Below are 22,015 nucleotides of genomic sequence, written 5' to 3'. Positions count from 1 at the left end.
TCCTGAGATCAAGCGGGGACAGGTGGAAAAGCCTGGAGGACTTCTCTCCCAGCTTCCCTCCAGCCTTCTGGCCACTGTCCAGAGGAAGGGAAGGCTTTCTCTAGCGATCCCCAGCTTCTGGCCTGCACCACTGCAGGTGTGTGGCTGAATCAAAAGTGAATGTCTGTTCACTTGCTTCTTGGTTCAATCTCCGCAGCTTAGACTAACCTGCAAAGATTGGATCAATTCAGCCTTGGGCGTTTTGACTGTACTTGCCCAAAATGGTTGACTCTTCTAATCCTCTTTCCTCCCATGTTGATCCAGGTGTCTACAATGACCAGCTATAACCCAGCTTCTGAACCCAAACTTGTTTCATAACTTGGCAGCTTTCCTATTAAGGAACTAGAGAAAACCCCACTCTGATAATGCTGCCTGTCTTTGATCAAACACACAAGTATAGGAAAAGGATATTAAATAGGTTTTAAAACGTCATACCAGCTGTTAGAGTCCAGCTACAAGAAGTTGAGTGAAATCATATAGCTGATGTTAAAAATATGCCCAAACATTTAGCTGTGAATTCTCATTTATTCTGTGGCTCCCATCGTGGCAAATGGAACTTAATGTTGAAGGAAATCCATTTAACTGAAGCTGTTATCGTTCAGGTGATGTGAAATTCTGACCATGTTTGGTTTTCCCCCAAATTGGACCAAACCCAGATCCCTTTAAAAAAAAAAAAAAAAAAAAGAAGAAAGAACCCTTTCTATGTACCAACATCCCAGAACTCCACCAGCTCTTGTATCACATCTGGTATTCTGCCTTTTGGTGGCTGACTAGTTGCCTTTTTTTAGAAGAAAGCAAAAAACTCCTTTTGTGTACCTACCCAATGCTGTAAAAGTTATTGTAAAGGAGGGCTTGATTCTGGACCTGGATTTTCCTTTTATGAATGAGTTTTATTTGCAAAATTTAAGAGTTTCATTGAAGTGGTTTGTAAAGGACTCTGTTGGCTCAGTAACGTCTTTCAGCTGCTGCATTTTAAGGAATTGTTTTTTCTTCCTCACTACCATCTGTCAAGGGAAATGGGGCCAGTTTTTGGGGTTTTTTTGACAGAGTTGTGTGGAAAATTAAATTCTGTCCCGTAGGAAATTTTTATTACTTTTGATGCTTTGTTTTTTATTCCAGAACTGGACAAAAGAAATTGCAATGGTGGAAATTTATTCAAAGATCAAAATATGATACCAATTCAGAAGTACGGAACTGAAAAATATTGAAAAGAAGAAATGACATCGATGCCAAATTACAAGTTTTTGTATTTTCCTGTTTTTTAATTTGGATATTTAATTACATCAACATCTCGCTGTTTAGCAGTATAGATTCCAATGATTAGCCACATTTTGATTGGGAAACTGCTACTACTTTTAGTAGAACTATTGTTGATCAGTGTGGTCATCTATACTTATTCCAAAAATTATTTGGTGAGGCCTGTTGGCCCCCGTAAGTGCCAAGAGAAGGATGGAGTTAACAAATGTCCTGTTTGCACTGTTTTTCAAAAATAGCCTCTCAACTTGGTGTTTTCCTGTAGAGGTGTGTCCAGAATACACCCTACCCACTGAGGCTTTCTTTTTTAAATTTTTTTTTTCCTTTTGCAGTGGGATCAGATGGGTATAATTGCAACCACTCTTTCCTCTCTGAGTGCTTTGTGAGCTAATATTCTGCCTCTTGAATTAAGATACCCTTGCTGTGGCCTGGGATCATGATCTGACTCCAAGTATATGGAAAGAGAGGAGCCTTTTTGGGTCTCTGAATGGTAGGACTCTTTGAGGAATTGGAGGCTCTGGACCCTATCTGTTAACTTTCCTGGAGGCATATAAAGAGTTTTCTGTGTGTGCTTTAGTGCTTTGTTCAGTCTTGTTGAAGTAATTCAAATGATAGGGTTTCTACTGCTTTCCTCGAGAGTGTTTCAGTCTAGCAGATCTTGTTAGGCATATTTTTTTTTAAATATTTAGTCTTTTCCTTTTACTCCTCCTTCCTAAAGTTGCCTCCCTTGTTAACACCCTAAATGCATCGTTTCTCTCTTTGCTGTTTGCTACCTTTCAAATACACGCCAGGAGTTTTCTCTTACTTTTCACTCAATCCTAGGGCTCCCGTTACTGTCAAATGATGAGACGATTTTCCTAAATAACTGGTTTCATTTTCTCACTTCCATTGCTTCGGGAGACACTAGTTTAGTTTGTCGAGGCCATGTTGCTTTAACAAGTCTGAAGTGCAACCCAAATTGCACAGTAGCAGAGAGCGGCGGTGACATTCAGTGATTTCCAGCCCCGCTGCCCCCCTCAAACCCCTTGACCTGCTGCTCTGAAATGTCTGAACAGCCCCAGAAAAGAAATCAGCAAGCGCTTTCACTCCTGGGTCTTGATTATTGGTGCTGTGTCTTCAGAGCTGAGAACAAGAACTGCTCTGGAGTTGTCTACTATCACTTAAAAGATGTGAGCCTATCTCATCACGTGAGTGCAACACTCCGTGCGTGGGAGACTCAGATTTCCAGCTTGTAAAGCATGGCCTACATTTTCACATGTAACTTGTACTTTTTTTTTTCCTTTGGAGTTCTATCATAGGGTCTTTTCTAATGGGGCCTTATTTTTAGAAACGTGCTCAGCACTTTCTGAAAACTAGCCCCACCCCGTCTTCCATTAAATAGCTAATACGAGTGGTTGCTATTGACACTTCAGGACTGGTTCCTGGGCCTTTCCCCGTAGCGCAGATCAGCATTAGGGTAATGACCGCTGCAAGGTTGAAGTAGGTAGGGCTTTATCGCAGTCGGTGCCTTTTCACACTTTTACCCCTCGTTTACTGAGAGCCAAGCGGTTGTAGGGTTAGGTATCGTCTGCCGTGCATTATAAGCATGAACGTAGGCCGTGACTGCCGAGCCATAGACGCTTAGTAAGATCCCACTCCCCCGTGTACCTCGTGGTAGTGTGCGTGTGCATGTTCTTAGTCCTCTTCCAAGCCTCTACCCAAGAGTGCCAAAACCTCAGTGAACAAACTCCATAGGCTTATTGGCAATTGTAGCGAGTCAGCGGTTCGCTTTCCTCCTTGTCCTGTTGCTAGATCGTCAAGATTTAAGATTTTTTAGCAAAAGTTACAGAAGATAAATGGTAATAAATGTATTGCATGTATTTTCTGACTTGTCTGATGCGAATAAATGAAGCTGTGTGAACTATAGCCACTAACAGATCAAGGTGCAGGGGAGGGGGATGGCGCTTTCCCTTCCGTGAATCCAACATTGTATGAAAACTTAGCAGCAAGGAACGTGTTGAAGGACTTAAAAAATATATATATTTGTGTCATGCAACGTACGTGTTTGTGGCTGGATCTCCACGAAACCTCATACAGGCATTTTAACGAGAGACCAGTCTCGGGGACCTTTTGAAGAATAACGGAGTGGTTGCGTCTAAGGGTATATTATAGATTGGCGACTGCTTGTACTGGTACATCACTGCTAAACTGCTGTTGTTTTGACCTTGTTAGGACACTGTCCACCAGCGATGATGTTGAGGACAGAGAGACTGAGAAGGGCCGTTTGGAAGAAGCGTATGAGAAGTGTGACCGGGATTTGGATGACCTTATTGTGCAGCACTACACTGAGCTCACCACAGCAATCCGCACCTACCAGAGCATCACGGAGCGTATCACCAACTCCCGCAACAAGATCAAGCAGGTGAAGGCCAGCATTGCACAAGGCCTGATTTTGTGTTACTCCTCCACCGGGGCTACTTGCTATCCCTTTCCTGTTAGTGTGAAAATAGCATCAAGATTTTTAGCCATTATTCACTCCTTTTATTTGTTTTTCTATTGCTACTTGTGATTAGCAGGTGCTGAGCCACGCACTGAAATAGGTAGGTACCATTAGGTTTCAGCTTTGAAGATAGTATCGGAGTTAGCTATATGGGCTAGTGTCTAGCTAGTATAAAACAGGGAGGATCTGCCCTGTTTGTGATTTGACTAGTGGATCTGTCTTAAGTTACTCCAACGTCTCTCCTATCTAGTGCATTTAGGTGCTCATATTTTGCCCATTAGTGTGGTCTCTCGTCACATATTAAGTCATCTTCGTAACATTATGAGATCCTTAGTGGCCCAGACAACATGCATCTTGACGTCAGGTGCAAACTTGGTTCTTTCATGGGCCAGCATATCATGCTGTACCGTCAGAAGGTCTTACATTTTGAACCCTAGGCACTTCTTAACTCTTTATTTCCACACCAGGAGGTATTTGTGACACTTACCATTGGTGTGAGCGTGCACTATACTGCTCCCTATCCCAAGTTCTGCTTCTTGCAGCAATTAACAATTTTTCTGCTGTGCTGGCCCATATTTTACTTGCTTTTTGGATTATCACACTACAGCTTTGCAAACAAGATATGTGCATTTTTTTTTACTAGAATTATGGGATTGTGACTTGAAACCTTTTTTGAGCAGTAAGCTGTGACCCTTCTGCAACAGCACACTGACCCTTTTGGCTTTTCAAATGCATTTAGCATTTTCAAAGGGAAGGAGACCACTCTGCTCCCTTCCAAGGGTAAGAGTTCATTCTAGGATTTATGTACCAAGCTCAACACTGTGAAGGCAGAGATCAATATTGTTCTAAATTTGAAATAAACTATGACTTATAGCCTATTTTTACCCAGTGTACTGGGCTGTGCAAAGGTCAAAAACCAACATATGGGGATTATGACCTTGGCTTCTACCTAGTGGAATCTCTGTGAGGGGAAGGATATTTTAATACTTAGATTTTCTGATTAGTTTTGGGCATGTAATGAAGGAACTTTGCCCCAGTCTCATGGGAGGCACCAGATCTGATGCTGGACTCAATTTGCCAGCGGTCTGCATTACATCCCATCTTCATTCCATTACATTTCCATTTTGCTCTTTCTCTCCTTTTTTGTGGGTGGTCACACTCGAATAACCTACGGCAAGGAAATGCTCATGTAAAACCAAACTTCTTTGGCAGTGTCTAGTTGTCTGCTATCCCCATGCTGATAGAAGGAAAGCTTATCTTACAGACCTCGTACTGATTTGCGCAGAGTATCCGTGTCAGATTGTGGCCTCGCATATCTGGATTTAACTCCATTAACTTCACCAGTGTAGGTAACAGTGTGATGGAGAATGAGCATGCCCTCCTCTACAGCCGCATATTTTCTTTCCTAAAAATAAAAAAAAAGATAGTTTTCACATTTTTGCTGTCTTTTTTTTTCAAATCTAGATATATTTAATTCTGACTCAGTGCCAGGGGTTGGGCAAGATGACCTCTAGAGATCCTTCCAGCCTATATTTCTGTGATATTTTTTGGTTAAAAAAAAAAAAAATCTTCTCCCCACCAACATTATTTGCAGTAATCCAGAAAAACACCATCACCCATCTGTTAACTTTAACAGGGGTGAATAAACTGAGAATTCAGACCTAACACAAAAGAGATGGATGCAGTTAGTGATTTTGCTCTCAGCACAGCTTTAATTTCCAGGATCAGCGCTCTCCCCATCTTACTGCTGCTGTACACAAAATATAACCCATGTAACGTTGTTAAGGATAATTCTTTGGGTTGGCAGTAACGTTCCAGTTTAAGGTGTGTAGGAGGGGCTATTTCCAACATGTAATATTTATGAAATTCAGTTGGTCTCTGCTCTTCTAGCAAGTTATGGGACATCAGGTTATACCAGTTTCCCAAAGGGTAAAGTTATATTTAAATACAACTCTGATTTCTGAACTCTCTAGAATTTTGCCTTTTGGAAACTGGGCTTTTGACACGCACATTTTCGGAGCGTTAGTCTTAAGGCGTGTACTGAAATGCGTTTTTAGTTCTGCCTACATTTTCACCCCCTATGTCTTTTCTGTTATCAGTTGTCTGTCTTTGGGTCTATTTGTATGGTTGGGGATGTCTCCCCATTCATTCAACGGAGGCTAGAAGGAAAAAGTGGCAGTGGAGGTGTTGTTTTGAGCGAACTGTGTGCACTCCACTGCTTAAAAATAAATGCAAGGGTCTTGACACCGCAGTCTCACTGCTTATGCAATTCAGTGAAGTTGGTTAGAGCTCTGCTTGGGAGATGGTTAGGGCCTGCATATTCATAGTTCATTGCAAAACCAAGTAGTTGATTTGAAAAGCTGTGCGCGAAGTTAAGTGGTGTTAATTGTTCACTGCTTGTAAGGCATGTATGTGATCATTTATTTGCTTCTGCTTTTGACATGCAAGAAAAAGTCAGGTTATATCAAGCTTAGCTCAGAAGTTAGAGTTGAAAACGGTGGATGGAAGCAGTGAGCATGGGACAAAGTGGTTCGTGATTCCCTCCATTGGGGATGTCGTAGGAAAGCCAAAACTTTACTATGTTGATAGACAGCTCGAGACTTTTAAACTACACATGTGGCAGGCACGAGCTGTTTTTCTGAGTGTTATAGTGTCTCTGTGTACTGGAGATGCTGACCTGCATTTTATTCTAAGCACAGTCCTTTCCGGCACTCTTTTGTTAGTCGCACCATTAGGTAATCTCCATCTCCTGCAAGTAAATCTGTTGTTGCCCAAGCACTTAGGTATCCTTCTGTATTGTTAGTTGCCACAACATGGAAACCCAGTAGTTAGCAAGGAGGAGGAGAGATGCCACAGAGGTTTAATAGGCAGACAGAAAACGTTTACAAAGGAACAAAATAGTAGCGATTTATTTGCTTTCACTAAACAATTGCCTTCCTGTTTCATGCCTAAATGCTGAATCAACGTTGGCAACAGCTGCAAGTAAATCTTTAGTCACGGTGTGAAGACAAACATGTGTGGAATCCCATTAAGCTTCTTCAGTAAAAAACACGCTAATGGCACAAAAATATATATTGTGCCCCAGCAACCCATTTTGCTCTGGTTTCCTTTGGGGGTAGCTACTGTTTGTGGACTGTGATTCCTTTGGGCGAGTGGAGAATAGTAGGGGGTGGTTTAGTATGCTGGATGAGGTGAGTGAGGGGCAGGCTCCAAAAGAAGGGACATGAATGACATCTTCACCATGTTGTCTTGCAGGTGAAAGAGAATCTGCTGTCGTGCAAGATGCTGCTGCACTGCAAGCGGGATGAACTGCGCAAGTTGTGGATCGAGGGGATTGAGCACAAGCATGTCTTGAATTTGCTGGATGAGATCGAGAACATCAAGCAAGTGCCCCAGAAACTGGAACAGTGCATGGCCAGCAAGCACTACCTCAGTGCGACAGACATGTTGGTAAGATGGTGTTCTCATAAAAACGGAGCTAGATGGAGACCTGAGGAGGTCCAGCACCCTGCTTAGGGCAGAGTTATCTAGCTAAATTTTCCTGACAAACATATGGTATCATCTTCATTTAAAACTTCTAGGGATGAAAATTGTACTCCAGCCTCTCCAGGGAGTCTGTTCCAGTGCCTGACCATTGGTATCTGATCTAAATCTTCTTTGTTGCAGTTTTAAACTCATTACTTCTTGTCCAGTCCCTCTTCAATACTGAACAACTGACAGCGATTCTCTTTATAACAACCTTTTTTTTTTTTTTTTTGTATTTGAAGACTGTTACTTAACACTGATGGACAGTTGTCAGTTAGAGTCAGCTGGATCAGCAGTCTGTGTCTAGATACATAGATCTTTATCTTAATTCCTAGTGCTTGCTCTTCTCCTGCAGTATTGTTTTTCTGTCTTGCTTTTATGCTGTTCTCATACTCTTCTTTCCTGACCTTTCTGTCTCATCAACCACTTAAGTTGAGAGCAGCAAAGCAGTTTATTCCCAACATCGACTCTGGGTCTCTAACCTCCCTTTCCCCACCTGTTGTTCCGTTTTGAAGGTACCTTCTTCCTTTCAGCTCACTCGATACCATTGCTTCTTCCCATGCTCCTTAGCATTTTAATCCTCAGGCTGGGTTTTATCCTGCATTTATGACCTTCATTCTTATTCAGATTGCTGAAGTTTCCACCCAGCTTTGTGTAAACATTTAATGGGTTTTCTTCCTGACCAGCTCTAGTGCTCTTTTCCCAGTTGACTGTCCTCTTTCTTTGACCTTTTTGTAGAATCGTAGACAAGTAGGACTGGAAGGGGCCTCCAGAGGTCATCTAATCCACCTCTTGCATGAGGCAGGATCATCCCTATCCAAACTGTCCTATACAAATCCATTGGTGTTGACTGTAATTGTGTTGATAGGTTAGACAAGCACACCCACAAAACAAAACACCCTGACCTGCTACAGGTAAGGCATGGGGGAATGTGGTAGCCAATGCTCAGCTGCAGCAATGTTGTTAAAATGCACTTGAGAGATCTGGAGAAGAAGGCCATGCCCCCCACTACAGAGTGGTCAAAAACCCCCATAATGCATACCAATCTGACCATGGGGTAAAATTCTTTCCTGAACTTCAGGGTTTAAGTCCCAGCAGGAGCATTGGCACATCTTTCGAAACTCCCCAACCTTGGCTGCAGCCAGCATCCTGTGCTTTTGAGGAACATGAATAAAACTTCCCCAACACATATAGCAGTAGATGGGGTAGACTTACTCCTGGTCCCATGTAGCAGCCAGCAAAGCTGAGAAGCATGGGGGAAAAATCAATAGGGCATAGACATAGCTCCTCCTAGATCATCCCTGACCAGTGCTTGTCCAAACTCTTCTTGAACACCTCCGATGATGGATAGTCCACAACTTCACTATGCACTAGGGCTGTGCGAAAAAGCACTGTTTCGTTTTGATTTCTGTTTCAATGGGACAATGTTTAGTTTCGTTTCGAAACCCCTGTTCTGTTCCGTTTCGTTTTTTCGAAACTGTTTCGATGTCTTGCCCGTAGGCTATAATGGGGAAGCACAAAACTGCCTATAACATTGTCGTTTCTTGCTTGATTTGGATGAAACTTGCAGGAATGGTAGCCCCATCTGAGACCAGGAAGCCTGCCAAGTTTCAAGGAGGTTGAGGTGCAGTTTCCCAGAAACTTCTGCACCTAAGTCTTGAAAGCAAAATGTATCGTGTTAAGATACAGTGGGGTGAAAACTGCAGGCATAGTAGCCCCTGCTGAGGCCATGAAGCCTGCCAGCTTTCAAGGAGATAGGTGCAGGGGTTTCTGGGAAATGCTCCTCAGGCTGCTGACCAGAAAAACTCGTGTCACTTGCCGGCAGCGGCAGCCTCCTGTCACCCTGTGCACAGGTCTGGGGGCCCGCACCCCTGGGAGGGCTGTGGGGCTGAGCTCTGTGGGGCTGGTTGGAGCCGCTTGGAGTGCAGCCCAGTGGTGGGAGGTCGGGGAGAGCCAGGGTTGTGCTCCTCCAGCCCCTCGGAGCTGAGACCAGCGGTGGGAGGCAGGGGAGAGCCAGTGGTGGAGCCGCTTCGAGTGCAACCCTGGTTCTGAGCGCAGCCTTGGCCAGTGGCTGTCCCCTGCCTCCTGCTGCTGGGCTCAGCTCTGTGGGGCTGTGGAGCCTCCAGCCGCCAGGCTGTGCTTGCCAGGGCTGTTCTCTGAGCAGCTTCACCAGCCCCACAGAGCTCAGCCCGGTGGCAGAAGGCAGGGGAGAGCCACTGGCCAGGGCTGCGCTTGGAGCGGCTCCACCACTGGCTCTCTGCCTCTTGCCACTGGGCTGAACTCCGTGGGGCTGGCGGAGCACAGCTCTGGCTCTCCCTTGTCTCCCGCTATCAGGCTGTACTCCAAGCGGCTCTGCCAGCCATGCAGCCCACCCGGGGGTGCGAGTCCCCAGATCTGCATGCGGGGTGACAGGAAGCTGCTGCTGCTGCCTGGGGCCAGAAGCAGCAGTCTTCCTGGTGCTGGGCATGGGCTGTGCCCAGTGCTGGTCTCAGGCGACAGCGGCAGCCTCCTGTCATCCAGCGCGCAGATCTCAGGAGGGCTGAGGGGCTGTGCCAGACTCCTCTGCGGGGGGCACAGCCTCCGGATCTGCACAAGGGATGACAGCAGGCTGTCACTGCCGGCTGGGATGAGTGCTGAAGCCAGGTGAGACCGACTTCAAAACTCGAAACATTTCAAGTGCCCTCGTTTTGTTTTGAAGGCTTTTCTTTCATTTCGAGTTTGCTGTTTCATGCTCGAAACGCGTCAAAACAGCTTCGAAACAAAACACCCGGCAAAATTTCGCACAGCCCTGCTTTGTAGTCTGTTCCACCCTTCTAACAATGACATTTTCCCTGATATCCCATCTAATCTCCTTTGCTGCATCTTTAAGCCATTGGTCTGTGTTCTGCTCTCTGCAGCAAGAGAGAAAAAGTATTTTCCTCTCTTCTTCATGACAACCATTCAGATATTTGAAGACTGCTGTCATGTCCCCTTTTGAGTGTCTTTTCTGCTACCTGAACACGCCTTTTTCTTTCAAGCTCTGCTTATAGCTTGACTTCCAAGCCCTTATTCAATTTTGTTGCCTGTCTCGGACCCCCTCTAACTTCTCCATGTCCTTTTTTTTAAAATGTGGAGTGCAAAACTGCACACGGTACTCTACATGAGGTCTGACCAGCGCCAAGCAGAGGCACTATCGCCTCCTGTGTCTTGCGCCTAATGCTCCTATTGATGCATCCCAAAACTGCAGTTGCCTTTTTGTGTGACTGCATCACGCTGTAGATGCGTGTTGAGTCTTTGATCTACCAAGACTCCCAGATCCTTCTCTGTAGTACTCCCGTCCAGCCAGGTGCCATCCATTGTGTATTTGTATTTCTTTTAACCACCTTCCAAGCCATCTGCCTCCAGCCTCTACAGCTTGACTTTTCTTTTCTTTTTTTTTTTTTTCTTTCTTTTTTTTAAACTACTGTCTTAGGAAGAGGATTTTTCTTGCGTCCTGCCCCTTCTTTCCATTTCTTCTCTTTAGCTTCCAGGTATCCTCGCTCTTTTCTCATTAACTCCTGAGCAGTGGTTTCTTTCCTGGTTCAGGTCTCTCTGCCTTTGTCCACCTCCCACCTTCTGTCATCCCTTACTGATTCTTCCATCTTTTTTTCTACCTCTGCTCCTTTAACAGTTGTCTCTCCTACCAATCCTTTGCATCTGCTTTACAAGCACACCTTTTTCATCCCCAATTTGAGAGAACCTCATCTCATCTATGTCCTCTCTAATTACTGCCCTCTTTCTCTCTATCCCCCCTGGTTTTACTGAAATAATAGAACATATAGCTGAGGCTTGCTTGCTAGTCTAGATTTCACCTCTACTATAACTAATGTTTATCAATCATACTAATGGCTTCTTGCAAGCAAAGGCCATGCGGGAGGCAGAGGGGAATCCGTTCTCCTTCTGGACTTGTCCACAGAGCGTACTGTCCATTCTCTGTCATTGCTGTCTTCTCTAACATCCCTCCTATATCTTTAGTTTCAGGGTTACCATTTGCCTCTGCTCCTTCCGGCTTTACGAGGAACTGTTTCTTGAATTTCTGTTTGCTTCTTCCTCTCAAATATTACCCTCCCTTTTTTTCCCCCACTTACTTTTCATTGCCAAAATCTGTTTCGATGTCCTTTCCTAGCTTCCATTCTCAGGTTTTTTTTGTCTGAAGCACATAGTGCTCTCGCACCTCTCCTTCAATCTCTTTAAAGCCTTCCTATCAATCTCAGCCTCATTCTCGTCTTTAATCGTGTATGTTATCTTGCCCTAGCATACATCACCATTTTGTCACAGTCTTCCTTCCTGACCCCTTGCTAGTTATCCGTGCTGTTCTCATCAGCTCTTTCCACTCCTGCCTCCGTGGGCCATTTCATGTTACCCCTTGCATTTGGAGCCATTTCCTGCATCTAGTCTGAGTGATAAGAGCCCTTTCTTCCCACTTTCCAAAACCCATCCCTTTCAAGTATGTTTCCGTAATCAATTCCCTTTCTTCCTCCTTTGCCTTCTCCCCTTTGTTTGAACTACTGTCTGCCTTTATTGCAAGTCCTTTTGGGCCAGTCATGTTGGTTGTGCCCTGTGGAAATGCATGGCCCTCTGTAAAATGCCATCAAGCCTTAGAATTGGTGGAAACTGGTTAACAAAGCAGTGGCTATGAGAGAAGAGAGGGGGAGAATTTATTTAGATTTTTTTAGGAAAGTTTTAGTCAATAGTCCTTGTAAGCCGAGGTGAGATGTTATACTCTTACACTTGAAACTTTTTAAGAAATAGATGTAAACAGGCAGTCCTCTGCAGAAAGAAAGGTTAATAATATTGTGACTTGGTACTAAAACCGCTTTTGAACTCAGCACTGCTTGCAGAGTGGGTGCTTCCTTTCTCTCTAGCTCAGCCTGATAACGAACTAATTGGCTGGTCTCTCAAGAACAGGAGCAGAAAGGGCTCTGGTCCCTTGACTTAGCATTGCTTTGTGATGGAGGTGGCATCTGCAAAAGAAAAAAAAAAAAAGCTCCAGGTCTACCTCCAGCTGTTCTGTAGGAAGTGAAGCAGTAAATCCTTGCACTTCTCTAATGCTCCGTCTTGGAAGTGCTTTGTAAATATTAACTGACCCTCCAACTTCCTTGTGAGTTAGTATTACCCATGCCCCACAGGTGGGGAAACCAAGGTAGATATAGCCAAACCTTACCTGTGGTCACAACGGAGAATCAGTGTAAGACTGTACTCTTCGGGCTTGGGCTGCTGTATGTTGTTTCTGTTGTGATTAGTCAAGGTGTGTTGCTGTAAGACGTTACCATTTTGCTTTTAAAGCAACGAATGCAGAGAAACCTGCAGTGAAAATCGTATTGCTTTAAATGCATTCATCAGGACTTGTCTTCATGTAGGAAGTTCAAGTGCAACTGTAGTATCTAGAGATCTCTGTAACTTGTGCTGGAAGTGGTCCCTGCACCGGCTCCTTTAATAGTTTTCCTTTCGCCTCTTCCTCCCCTGCCCCAATTGATAGAGGGGTCCTGTCAGCCGGGCCGTTTACCACTGATAGTCAGGAAAGCAAAAACTGTAGCTTATTTAAAACCTCTGCCAATTGGCCAGTGGGCAAGCAGAGAAATGAAGAAGAAGCCGCCGCAGGGGGCATTTGTGGCACGATTTATGGAGATCCCTATTAATATATAAGCGCAGTAACATATCACATCCTGAGCCCTTTAACCGACAAAAAATTGCTGGGGGTTCTTTGGCTTTTGCCATCATCTGTTAACTTTGCCTCCCACATCAGCACAATGGTTTAATCGTGTGCTGTCTGCAGGATAATTCCTTTCTCCCTTTTTTTTATAGGATCTGAATATTGTATAAAATAATTCTTAAAGTGTCAGGGATGCAGAATATTTATAGATCTGCTCGTCCTTTTGTTTCCTTCCTCAAGGTAAACAGCTGCTGTTTGGTTTATAAAAGGGCCCAAAGTGATCTGACAAGGAGCTTGTATCCCTTGCATTGAAATTGGAGAGCAGATTAATATTGTTGCCTGTAGCTTTGTGATACGTACAGTCTAAATTAGACCTTTGCAGTCATTGTGTTAGGTTGATGCAAGCACATTAATGGCATAATTTCTGGTTGTTGCATCACATTTCTGCAGTCTGTTCTTTGTATTCCACTCACATTAATTGAAGTAATTTTGCCACTGAAGCGTGTTTCAAACCTCTGCATTTAAATTGAAATTTTAATTCCCTTATTGTTTGGAAAAGACGGCTGAAGATGGCTTGTTACAGGTTTCATTATCACTCAAAACACTCCAGCTGCTGGTTCTAATGTACAATGACTGATTAATTCCAGGAAGAATTATTAATATAAGAATGACAGCTTTTTTCCCAGTAGTATGAGCAAGATGCAAAGGTATTTTGACAGCTCATATTTGTATGAAGCTAGATTTTTTTTTTTTTTTTTAAAGTGGATTATTATTAGTATTATGATTATTGTGGACCAGAGTGTTCCAGGCAACATAAAATTACATTGATGAGCTTTAAACAGGGGTGCCCAACCTGCGGTATGGATGCCACAAGTGGCACAGGCAGCCTCTGTGCAGCATGCAACAGATCAAGGAGGGGGACAGGCAGTTCAGAAGCAGAAGGCCAAGGAGGAGATCAAGCAGGGAGCACAAGGTAAGAAGCAGAAAGCAGAGCGGCAGATCAGAGGAGGAGCACAGGGCGAGAAGGAGAAAGCAGAGCAGCAGGTCAAGCTGAGGAAAGGGATTGCAGTGACTGTCGGGAAGGTTGTGGGGCTAACTTGTGGCACACCTGCCATGACGGTTGAACTCTACCGACCTATGCTAGTGCTATGATATAGCATCCCAGGTGATCTGCAAGTGAAATAACTTCTTTCAAGCCTCCTGAGTACAATGCTTTAAGTAAGTTAAGATGCTGAACGCCTACAATGCCTGTTGAAATATTTAAGGGCCGTCAAAATAAAACTTCCATCTCCCTTGCTTGCTTATTTTTTAGGATTACATAACTACAGCTGGATAAAGGACACCTATGATGCTAAGTATAAATCATGATTAACCAGGTACAGGGGTTGCAGACCTTGGGGCTGTGTCTGCAAAGGATCGACCTAATCACGGGCACTTGAGGAGTTCTGATGTTATGTCCGGCAGAGGGCAGCACTTTCCACACTACCCTGCAGGGAAAAAAAATGAAAAGCCTGATGTTTTGGAGCAAGGTGTCGGGGAGGAGGAAGGAACTTGGGACTCGAGTGGGGAGACGAAGGGGGAAGACTGCGACTAGGCCTTGAATGAAGAGGCCAGGGGGCTGAAGATGTGGGAAAGAGAAGGAGGAACTGGAAGTCCTTGCAGAGTGCCAGAACTGATGTGATGGGAATAACAGAGGCTTGGTGGGAGCTTGCATGACTGGAGCACAGTCATGGGCAGGTACAAGCTCTTCAGGAAGGACAGGCAGGGGAGAAAGGAGGAGGAGGAGTTGTGCTTTATGTAAAAGAGCTATATGGCTTTTCAGAGCTCCAGTATGAAACTGGGGATAGGCCTGTGGAAAGTCTCTAGGTTGGGGTCAGAGGGGTGAGTAACAAGGGTGATGTCATGGTAGGGGTCTGCTGTAGACCACCAGACCAGGAGGATGAGGCCGTTTTCAAACAGCTGGCAGAAGTTTCCCAGTCACAGGCCCTGGTTCTCACGGGGGGGACTTCAGTCACCCTGACATCTGCTGGGAGGACAATACAGCAGCGCGTAGGCAATCCAGGAAATTTTTGGAGAGAGTTGGAGAGTTGGGGACAACTTCCTGGTGGCAAGTGTTGGAGAGGCCAACTAGGAGCCCTGCTCTTCTTGGGAAGAACTGGTGGGAATGCAGTAGTGGATGGCAACTTGGTCAGCAGCGACCATGAGACGATTGAGCTCAGATCCTGAGGAAAGGAAGGATGGAGAGCAGCAGAGTAAGGACCCTGGACTTCAGAAAAGCTGACTTTGACTGACTTAGGGAACTCTTGGGCAGGATCCCCTGGGAAGCCAGACTGCAGGGGAGAGCAGTCCAGCAGAGCTGGTTGTATTTTAAGGAAACCTTACTCAACCATCCCTATGTGCAGGAAGACTAGCAAGTATGGCAGAAGACCAGCATGGCTTAGCTGAGAACTCTTCTGTAAGCTGAAACACAAGAAGGGAAGCTTACAAGAAGTAGAAACTTGGACAAACAGCCAGGGAATGGTATAAGAGCATTGCTCGGGCATGCCAGGATGAAGTCAGGAAGGCCAAAGCGCAATTGGAGTTGCAGCTAGCAAGGGCAACAAGAAGGGTTTCTACAAGTATTTCAGCAACAAGGAGGATCAGGGAAGTGTGGGACCCTTACTGAATAGGGGACAACCTAGTGACAGAAGATGTGGAAAAGGCTGAAGTGCTCCATGCCTTTTCACTTCAGTGAGAGAACAAGGAATGATGGTCTCAAGTTGCAGCAAGGAAGTTGAGGTTAGATGTTAGGAAAAACTTTCTCACTAGGAAGGTGGTGAAGCACTGGAACAAGTCACCCAGAGAGGTGGGAGAAGCTCCATCATTGGAGGATTTTAAGACCCGGCCTGACAGCCTTGGCAGGTATGGTCTAGTTGGGGATTGTCCTGCTTTGAGCAGGGGGTTGGACTAGATGTGACCTCCTCAGCTCCCTCCCTACCATAATTTTCAGAGAAAATATTAGATCATGTAATTTAAAGATGATCATCATGCAGGCCATAAGAGGCTGAAAGAAAACAGGTTGCATAAGCAACTTTGATTCTGCCACTTCCTTCTGTTTTGACCTCTAACCTAGCTTGCGTGCATGTGTATAACCTTTTTATAAATGATGTCGATAAAGCTTTTTTCATCCCAAGGGACTGCACAGCGCTTGACAAATTGTAGGTTTGCACAGAACTTTCTCCCCCAGGCACGAAAATAATATTACTGCTAGTTTGCAAAGTACCACCTGTTACAGAAAGCATGGTAATGTTGTATGCTATGTGTAGGCTGGGAGTACAGATCGATACCATATCCATTAGAAATTGAGGAGAAATCAGAAGGGTATATGGAGAGCTTTGTGAAGTCTTAATTCCTATTCATCATGCTTTACTTGCAGTTTACAGCATTGAATTGGCATGCACTGGAAGTTCATTTTAATCTACTTCCTTCTAGAGCCCTTGCAGCATTGCCCCTGGGTGGAGAAACAGCATTTCACCTGCATCTTGGAGCGTGTCTCCGTCTTTGGTCCCCACATGCCTTGCCCAGCAGAACGAAGTCTGTGGCAGACCTGGCACTAAGACACACATCTCCTAAGCCTATTCAGGGTCTTACCCACAAGCTCATCCTTTCACCCTGTTCTGCGGGCATTTTGTCGTAGAAGCTAAAAGTGTTTTTCTTTTCATAATATTGAGTCAAAGAACACTTGGGTGCCGGCAGGTTTTATTTTCCTGTGAAGTATTAAGGCTGTTTCCTTGTGCCAGTTATGGAAGCATGCATCTCTCCTTTCTGGCCCTTGAAGGTTTTCCAAGATCTCCTTTGAGAGCCAGCCCTCTTTCTTGGTGCAAATGCACATCACTGCCCTCTTTTGTTGAATCTCTGAAATGTGAACTGATGGGAAAGGATTGCATTTAATTAAAATAAATGCAATTTCCTTTTGTTACTGATCGGGGTTTCGTTTGTAGTTTTAAATTAGGTCATTTTTTATTATGATGCTGATGCAGCAGCTTTGGAATGTATTGAGTTCAGTCCGTGCCCTTATGCTATGATAGCTGAATTCTTGCTCTCTCAAATCTTTGTGCCTAATGTAGCATTTATGTATTGAGCATGTCAGTTTGCGTAGTGTTGTGCAGTGCAGCCTATACCCTGGAAAGCTTAGACTAACCTTTTCTGGAAAGGCAGCTCTAATGCAATGAAGTTTTTAACTACTGTATTTCTTTGAATCCAAGAGGACGATATTTTCCCCCATTTAACATGGGGGCACATGGAAAGCCCCTTGACTCGGATTTGAGGATGAGGCTGTGGTGGAAGGCGGAGGCGGTGGGCAGGTGCTGCTCTGGCTCTGGTTGAGCCGCAGCTGTTCCCTGCCTTGCCTCTTTCTCCAGCTTCCTCCCCATCACAGTCTACTCCCTCCTCCTCTCCCGCAGGCACTAACCCTCCAGCCCAGGAGGCGCTTGCTCTTGTCTGATGACAGATGTGCTGGTGGTGGCAGCTCCGTTTGGGCCCTGGAGCCTGGACCAGAGCTGCTGGGTATAGGCTGGGCCGGAGTAAGCACGTGCTCCCGTGCCCTGCGCCGGAGTGGGCCTGGAGCTGGAGGGGAAGCAGCAGGAGGGAAAGAGGTGGAGCGGTAGAAGCTGTTGGGGGAGAGGTGTCGGGGGTGCAGACATGGCAGGGCAAATGTGGGTTGGGGGACAGGCGTGGGGGCTGCTTGATTTATTTATTCCTCCCCCCCCCGCATACTATCTTCCCCTATACTGCCTCCTCACTGCCAGTCCTTGCTACTGCTTTGCATGCTTCAGCAGTGGGTAGGGCAATAAATATTGTTTAAAATAACGTTCATTTAACCTCCTTTAATACTATCGGTTAAACAATTAACCAATATCACAGCAGCTCTGACACTGCTGCTGCTGGGAGCCCTTTGACTATGGGGAGAGAGACCACTTGGACAACACAGCCCATGTGAAGCCCTGCGCTGGGAGGAAGCGAAGAGCTAATTTCTTAATTGATGAGTCATTAGGCTGCTGGCTGTTTTCTCTTAGGCTACGGATATTAGTCCCCCTCACCCCTGCCCCCTTAACTCTTACTTGCTCCTCTATCCCTCCCTTCTGCCTGCCCTGCTGCCTTCTGATTGCTGCTGGGGCATAGTGTGGCTTCCTGCCCCCTTCCTGCCAGACTGCGTCCACTTCGAGCTAAAGGATAACTGGTAAGCTAACTGGTTATCACTGCATTTATCAGTTAACCGATTAATCATTTAACCATTCACAGCCCTGGCAGGGACACCCACACACCCACACACACACACACCCACACACACACACACTTTAAGATGTTTCTCCAATAACTGGATTCTATAGGTGAAACCAATTATAACACGTTCGTAAATTTTCTGTGTATAGCATCTAATTGTTGGGGTGCTGTCTTAAATTCAGAGTTATCTTCGATTCAGGTAAATAGAGTATATTGTGGATTCCTGCCCTGAAAGACTTGGATAGAAATTAATGATGGGATGAGACTTCTGTTGGGCACGTGATCAATTAGTCCACAAGAAGTGGGAGGCTGTTCTGTGTACTTCTTGCAGAAAGAGCAGGGACGAGCAAAAGGATCCTGCGACAATGGCTTGGGTGGGAAGAGGGGGGGGATGAGGAAAAGTGCTGCCGAGGCAAGCACGCAGAAGTGGAGCATTGCAGTGAAGACGAGGGGTTCAGACTTCCTATGGAAGATGATGGGGAGCTAGAGAGGAGGGAGGGGGAAATTGCTCTCCTACTTCCACTTTCCCCAAATGGAGTTTATGCTCTATGGTGGTGGTTTTGGTTTCTTGCCTTTCCCTGCATCTTGTATTACTAGTCTACCCTGGCAACGAGGGTGGGAAAATAGTTTTCCCATTTAATATTGGGACATCTGAGATGGGGAAAACCCAAATGGAAACTCATTTATGTAGCCTTCTTTGCCAGATGGATTGTTTTCATTAGTTCTCTGCTTGGTGAAGTTTTAACAACACTTACCTAGATTAATATCCTGGATAATTAAAAGTTGAAAAAAAAATATTCTGCTCATGTGTTGCTATTCATGCACTTGTTCCCTATCTGCCTTTCTCTCGGCTTAGACAATGAAAAGCGATAAAAGCAGCTTTTCATTTTGTTGTCAGCGTCTTCATCTTCTCATTGCAGTGTCTTGGCTTATAAGGTTGAAAAAAACCACGCCGATGTGTTTATTGGAATTAAAAATGATTTTTCTCTCTTTGGCATTAGGATTTGTTGAAGTCCGCTCCTGCCACCCTAAAATTCAAACTTCACACCTTCAAATGCTTGTCCCTTTTAAATAACTTCAGCTGTGAGGAATACCATTACTTCTTGAGTCCTGTCCACAGGCTAACGTGCCTCATTGTGTTGGCATGTATTATATAGCCATTTGTTTCTTTCAGAAAAAGAAAAGGATTTAGTTTCTACCTCAGTAGTTTTATCTTGCTCTGAAAGACATATGGGCATGAATAAGCATTTAAAAGAAAATAAATAGAACCCATTTTGAGCCCATGTGTTGAAAGAACTGATTCATGGCCATTTTTGTCGTTGGTAGAGGTTATAATTTTTGGTATCTGCATGCATTTGACCAGGCGAAAAAAAAATCACGTCTTTTGTTTTGTTGCAAGTGCTGTACGGAGAGAGCGTGCCCTGTGGTTAGCACAGGGATCCGGGAATCGGGAGATCGGTTTTCTTTCCCTGCTGCTGCTGCAGTTGAAATGCTGTGCCTTCCTTAACCCAAATGCTAAGTGGATTTATTTATTAGTTACTTATTTTGCCTCCCAGGAGCATTTCTACAGCTTGAATAGTTGCGTTTGGGAGAGTGCTTAGTTTTTCGAAAGAAAAGCATCGGTGCTAAGTGTTAGAAATGAGCTGGAAAAAGTACGTCTTTTTATCTCTTCAATTCCATTTTCTCATCCTGCTTTAAGTTTGTTTTTCCTTTTCTTCTTTTTCTTGAGGCTGGCAGGGTAGATTTAAAGATACTTGAAAGTAGATATTTGTAAGTGGAAGATTTCTTTCCCTTTGTAACATCTTATCATTTTTCCATTAATATTGCTTATCAATAACTTTATCTCATTCCTTTTATCCTGTAATTTCCATTATCTGAGGCAGTCTGTTGCATTAAACTGTTAGTGCCTAATATTGTCTCATTTGCATTGACACGTACTTGACCTCCGCCCCTGCACTCTCTTAGTTAATGCACCAACAAGCAGTGATATCTCTCTGGAGTATTATCATTTGGCTGTTAGCTCAACTAATAACAACCATTCATTTAAGCTGATGAAAGTTTATTAACTCAAAAACATGCAGTAATGATGGTGGGATGGTGGTAGCAGCATCTCATTTGTAATGGGGAGAGTCTGCTGAGTCCACACAACAGGTATTGGGTTTCTAATCGAAGCGGAGTGGCGGTTCAGTTCTGATCCACGCTTTGGTTTATGGATGGGCTTTTCTGAACCCTTCAGCCTCCACTGATTTACAGGGTAAGTGTAAGGAGGGAGTCATGGTTTAAGGCAATCAACCCAGTCATCTAATGATGCTTGGGTGTGTGGCAGCCAAACAGATGATAGAGCTGAGGTTTACATTTCCATCCTTGCAATACAAAGGGTTCACATGATAGGTCTCCGAGAGAAAAGTCTGAATTTTAACAGGGAAAAGCTGTTTGTGATGGTTTTCCATTTCAGTTGAGCAGGAAGGAAGAGATGTCCAGTTTCTAGCCCACACCATCCAGTACAGAAGTTAATGAAAATCATTCCTTTGCCATTGGTAGTTTTTTATTAAGCTAATTTATAAGGGCTATTTTGTGACATTGTTTTTACATTTTTAACAACTTTAATATCTCTTGCAATGTAGCGGTAGCAATGTTTTTTTTTGCAGCGGCCGCTGCTCCTTCGATTATTTTTCTTTAATTCTGAATCTTACAATCACAGTTCTGTCTATAGGAAAATAATGGAGCGCATATTAGAAATCGCTCAAGATCAAGAGGATAATGGAACAACATAAAACATAAATCTTCGCAGACAAAATTGATTGCATTTTAAAAATAGACCTGCGAAAGGTAGTGGGTGAAGAGAAAAGTGGTGTAATAGATTTGGATTTTAGAAAAGAATTTAATACATTTGGGAGGACTCTAGCTGTGTGTGACTCCACTGAAATCAATCCATTTATCACTGATAAAGTGAGCATGATTTTGCGTGTGATTTTTCCTTTAAAATGTCTTGGAGCCCTTGCCCCATACAGAAGGGGTCAGGCTGAACTGCCCGTTAGCAGAGAACCATGCAACAAATGGCCTTTTTGGAAGGAGTTTGTGGTTACTGTAGGGTCAAAATCCTATTTTGCAGGTTGCCTTTATTTAATTTATTGTAAACACTGTTAGTAAAATTTAACAAATTATACCAAATTAAAGGTCATTGGAAATGCCATTGTGAAGCTGAGAAGTGGGGCAAGGAGATGGCTGGGGAGAGAAGAAACACGGACTGAAAAAAGAGAACCAGTTTGGAAACCTGCAAGTTGAGGCACACAATGAAAATATTACTTTTGTTTTGTTTTAATTAAAATTGTGTCTCAAATCTCTTACGCCATTGGGCCTCCATTTTGCTAAGCAGTGTTGAGATGGGTAGTAAAGATCTGGTTTGTCCATCACATTTAAGTTAATATGGGGTGAGACTTACTCTGGAACAGCTGTTGTGTGTTAACTAGTTGTGTGTCTTCAGTTAACCTCTCAGAAGTGTCAGCTCAACCAGGGTAACTCAGCCTTGTTTAGCAGAGGCATAAGCTGCCCCAATTTAAATTTCTATTTAGCTCAAGGTAATTGTGGCCGCACAAACCATTATTGTGGTGCAGGAGACGCAAGTTGCTATCCCCTCTTAACTGATTTGGATCATCTGCCCATAGCTGTTGCCCATCTCTGCCGAAGAGGTCTTCACAGGCTTTGCTTCGTGACACTCGAAGCTTGAATTGAGGGATATCCATCAATTCCAGACTGAGAGAGCCTAGAATAACTAACAAATGTAG

The 22,015-nt window shown here is 44.3% G+C and overlaps 1 protein-coding gene across 1 annotated transcript in view; it reads left to right on the top strand.

The window, feature by feature from the left end:
• Positions 1–2,752: 2,752 nt before the first annotated feature.
• EXOC4 (exocyst complex component 4) overlaps positions 2,753–22,015 on the top strand; it is a 533,911-nt gene continuing 514,648 nt past the window's right edge. The window contains exons 1-3 of the mRNA XM_006030683.3: positions 2,753–2,772; positions 3,445–3,694; positions 7,028–7,222. Coding sequence (XP_006030745.1) covers positions 2,753–2,772; positions 3,445–3,694; positions 7,028–7,222 — 465 coding nt within the window. The remainder of the gene's footprint in view (positions 2,773–3,444; positions 3,695–7,027; positions 7,223–22,015) is intronic.

Source organism: Alligator sinensis, unplaced genomic scaffold (genome assembly GCF_000455745.1).
Source record: "Alligator sinensis unplaced genomic scaffold, ASM45574v1 scaffold64_1, whole genome shotgun sequence".
In the NCBI taxonomy this organism is placed as follows: Eukaryota; Metazoa; Chordata; order Crocodylia; family Alligatoridae; genus Alligator; species Alligator sinensis.
Note: the sequence above shows the minus strand (reverse complement) of the source record. Positions and strands in the feature narration are given on the sequence as shown.